We start from the raw sequence: 3,384 nt of genomic DNA, 5'->3' as shown, positions 1-3,384 counted from the left end.
TATATATATATATATATATATATGTATATATATGCATACATCTATATATCAGTGCTCCGCAACCTTTTTTCACGTGTAGTACACTTATATTCTTTTCAAAATTTGGTGGCACACCTGAACTGAAACCATAACTAAAAGTATAGGGAAAAAATTATATTCAGGTTACACTGCAGCAAACTTCGCATCGTCTCGTGACACACCAATGTGCTGTAGCATACCGGTTGTAGAGCACTGATATACATACATACATACATACGTACATACATACATACATACATACATACATACATACATACATACATACATACATATCCTAATTACATTAATGCTGTATTGGATCAGTTCTTGGTTCTGAAGAAATCCTTCGCTTCCGACAAGTCTTTGGGAAGACTAGTAGGCTCCAATCTTTATCTCTCACCAAACCATAAAAGTAACTAAAATACACATAGTTCTGTCATTTCAACTATATACAGCCCTCTTACTACAATATACTATTGAGAAATGTATCGTACTTACCTAGAAGGCTGTGGCTAGCACCGAGAAGAATGATCGTTGGGCTCACCGATTCTAGGATGAAAGCAGCCACGATAAAAACAGAACCAATTAATATCAGTATTCGATGGGTGGTGAATTGCGTGAGACAGTTCAGAACGAAGAATGCTTGAAAGAAAACAAATATAAGCATTTAATTTGATTAGTGATACCCAATGATAAATTTGTTGAGGGTAGGCATTTAATACACCTGTCCTCGTTTATCACGGGCATTTGGTTTAAAACAAAACTATATTGAATGAATCAGTGATAAATGAATAATAGTACATAAAGTAAAGTTACTCTGCGCTTTGTAGATGGTCGCCGAAGGGCACTTCTGCGGTCTAAACAGAATCGTTGACCGATCGCTAACCCGTGTTATCCTAGATCTATTCGTGACAAGCGTAACAAGGTTCACAATTGAACGTACCGTGTTATCCCCAGATTAGTGATCACTACATCAGTGATAAATGAGGATAAATGCAAAACAGTATGTTAAAGTTATCAAATATATACAGCTTAAATTGCATCTTAGCATTGGGCAAGTGTCTTAACCAAAGCCTTATGAGTGGATTTGGTAGTCGGAAACTGAAAGAAGCGCGTCGTATATATGTATAAATACGTGTGTGTGTGTGTGCGTGTGTCTCCTTGTGTCTGTATTTGTTCCCCATGTTCCATAATTTAGAGGTTCGGCAAAAGGCGCCGATAGAATAAGTGCCAGGCTTTTAAAATGTACTTGTGTCCATACGTTCGACTAAAAATTCAAGGCGATGCCATAGTCTAATGACTGAAGCAATCACAAAGATTTTAAAAAAGATGTGTGTGTGTGTGTGTGTGTGTGTGTGTGTGTGTGTGTGTGTGTGTGTGTGTGTGTGTGTGTGTATGTGTATGTGTGTGTGTGTGTGTGTAGTTTTAAGATTGATGTCGTAAATGCTCTGGGACGCATCATCAGCGATGCTTCTTGGGTTCCCAGGGGATTTCAGATCTTTCAACACCAGACCCTCTCGTTCACTTGACCTAGCCGGGGTCGACCAAGCCCCAGCTTGCATCTCAGATAGTAACAAACCAGGGGTTTACTCTCTTTATCCGAAGCCACTTAATGATGACTTTGTCCAACATAATATATGCTGACTGTTAACAAGTGCGCAGCGTGACTGTGTGGTAAGAAGTTTGCTTCCCAACCACATGGTCCCGGGTTCAGTCCCACTGCGTGGCACCCTGGACAAGTGTCTTCTACTATATCCTCGGGCCAACCAAAGCTTCGTGAGTTGATTTGATAGACAGAAACTGAAAGAAGACCGTCGTATATATGTGTATGTGTGGTTTGTGTGTGTCTTTGTGTCTGTGTTTCTCTCCCACCACTGCCTGACAACCGGTGTTGGTGTGTTTACGTCCCCGTAAAACAGCGGTTCGGCAAAGTGATCGATAGAATCAAAAAAGTACTGGGGTCGATTCATTCGACTAAAATTTCAGGCAGTGCCACAGTATGGCCGCAACCTAATGACTGAAACAATTAAATAAGATAAAAGATGTTTATGAATCGTCTAATGCATTGAAGCTGGATTATATCACTAAAACAATATATGCTTGAATCACAATACCAAGTGAGAGAAAAACTGAATTGAATTTAAACACTATAAAGTCAACCTGTGGCTTTATAGCATTAAAATGTTAACATATTCGTTCTATACTCTTTGATGTGCTGGGGAAAATGGGATACTTGCTTAATGGTCCGTATCGTAATTTGTACATTATTACGTTGATTCCTTCCCCAAACAATATAAATGTGTGTGTGTGTGCGTGCGCATGCGTATGTGTGTGTGTGTGTGTGTGTGTGTGTGTGAAGGTGCGTGACGAAGTGGTTAGAGTATTGCGCTCACGATCTCTAGATTATAAGATCGATTCCCCGACCGGGCGGTACGTTGTGTTCTTGAGCAAAACACTTCATTTCACGTTACTCCAGTACACTCAGTTGTAAATAGGCGACCCTGTGACGAAATAGCCTTCCGATCGGGGAAATGTTGGCCTGCTCGCCCAGTCAGCGGGATGGCGTCATTCGAAAGCTAAAACAATGATGCGATAGTCTGTGTCGATACTACGATATCATCAGACACACACACACACACACACACACACACACACACACACACACACACACACACACACACACACACACACACGTCTATGTATATATATATATATATTTATATATGGAAAAAAGGCAAAGTCGAAAATGCTAAAATACTTTTATAAAAAACATTTCAGTACCGGTTTCGATCCTTGAGATCTTTTCAACAGTAAATATGGGTAACAAATTTTGGAAAAATTAAATTTTGGCAAATTTAAATGGAAAGTCTTTTTAAAAGCATATTTGTATAGTGTTCAAATACCAGGGGCATTTTTCTTGTTTCTGTCTGTCTCTGTTTCACTTGTAAACTCTTGTGGGTTTGAGGTATACTTCTAAACACATATAACCGTACGTGACGTTCCATTAAATAATAAGTTTAAAAAAACATATAGTAAATGCACAAACAAACGGGAAACAGACAAAGAAGGTCACCAGATCCTCATCAGTCAAATGCAATTTCGGTCCTTAACGATAATACTGAATCCCCTCTGGTGGCGCCGACAGCGAGAGCCGGCGGGAAGTGGCGAGCCAACAAACAAGGGACAAAACATGACAGGAAATTAGCAAACAGCAATGCGATACAGAAAGTACAAATACAAATGTGGAATAAACGTAATTCAAGTCGAGACAATTAGTGGACGGACGAAAGACGTTTGTTTATGCATTTACGTATATACGTGTGTGTGTGTGTGTGTGTGTGTGTGTGTGTGTGTGTGTGTGTGTGT

General features: G+C 39.7%; 1 protein-coding gene across 1 annotated transcript in view; it reads right to left on the bottom strand.

Moving 5' to 3' along the window:
* LOC106879733 (monocarboxylate transporter 12) overlaps positions 1-3,384 on the bottom strand; it is a 185,242-nt gene that overhangs the window by 8,476 nt on the left and 173,382 nt on the right. The window contains exon 3 of the mRNA XM_052967153.1: positions 517-660. Coding sequence (XP_052823113.1) covers positions 517-660 — 144 coding nt within the window. The remainder of the gene's footprint in view (positions 1-516; positions 661-3,384) is intronic.

The sequence above is a fragment of the Octopus bimaculoides genome, chromosome 4 (assembly GCF_001194135.2).
Source record: "Octopus bimaculoides isolate UCB-OBI-ISO-001 chromosome 4, ASM119413v2, whole genome shotgun sequence".
Classification (NCBI taxonomy): domain Eukaryota; kingdom Metazoa; phylum Mollusca; class Cephalopoda; order Octopoda; family Octopodidae; genus Octopus; species Octopus bimaculoides.
This window is presented reverse-complemented; position numbering and strand designations above follow the sequence as displayed.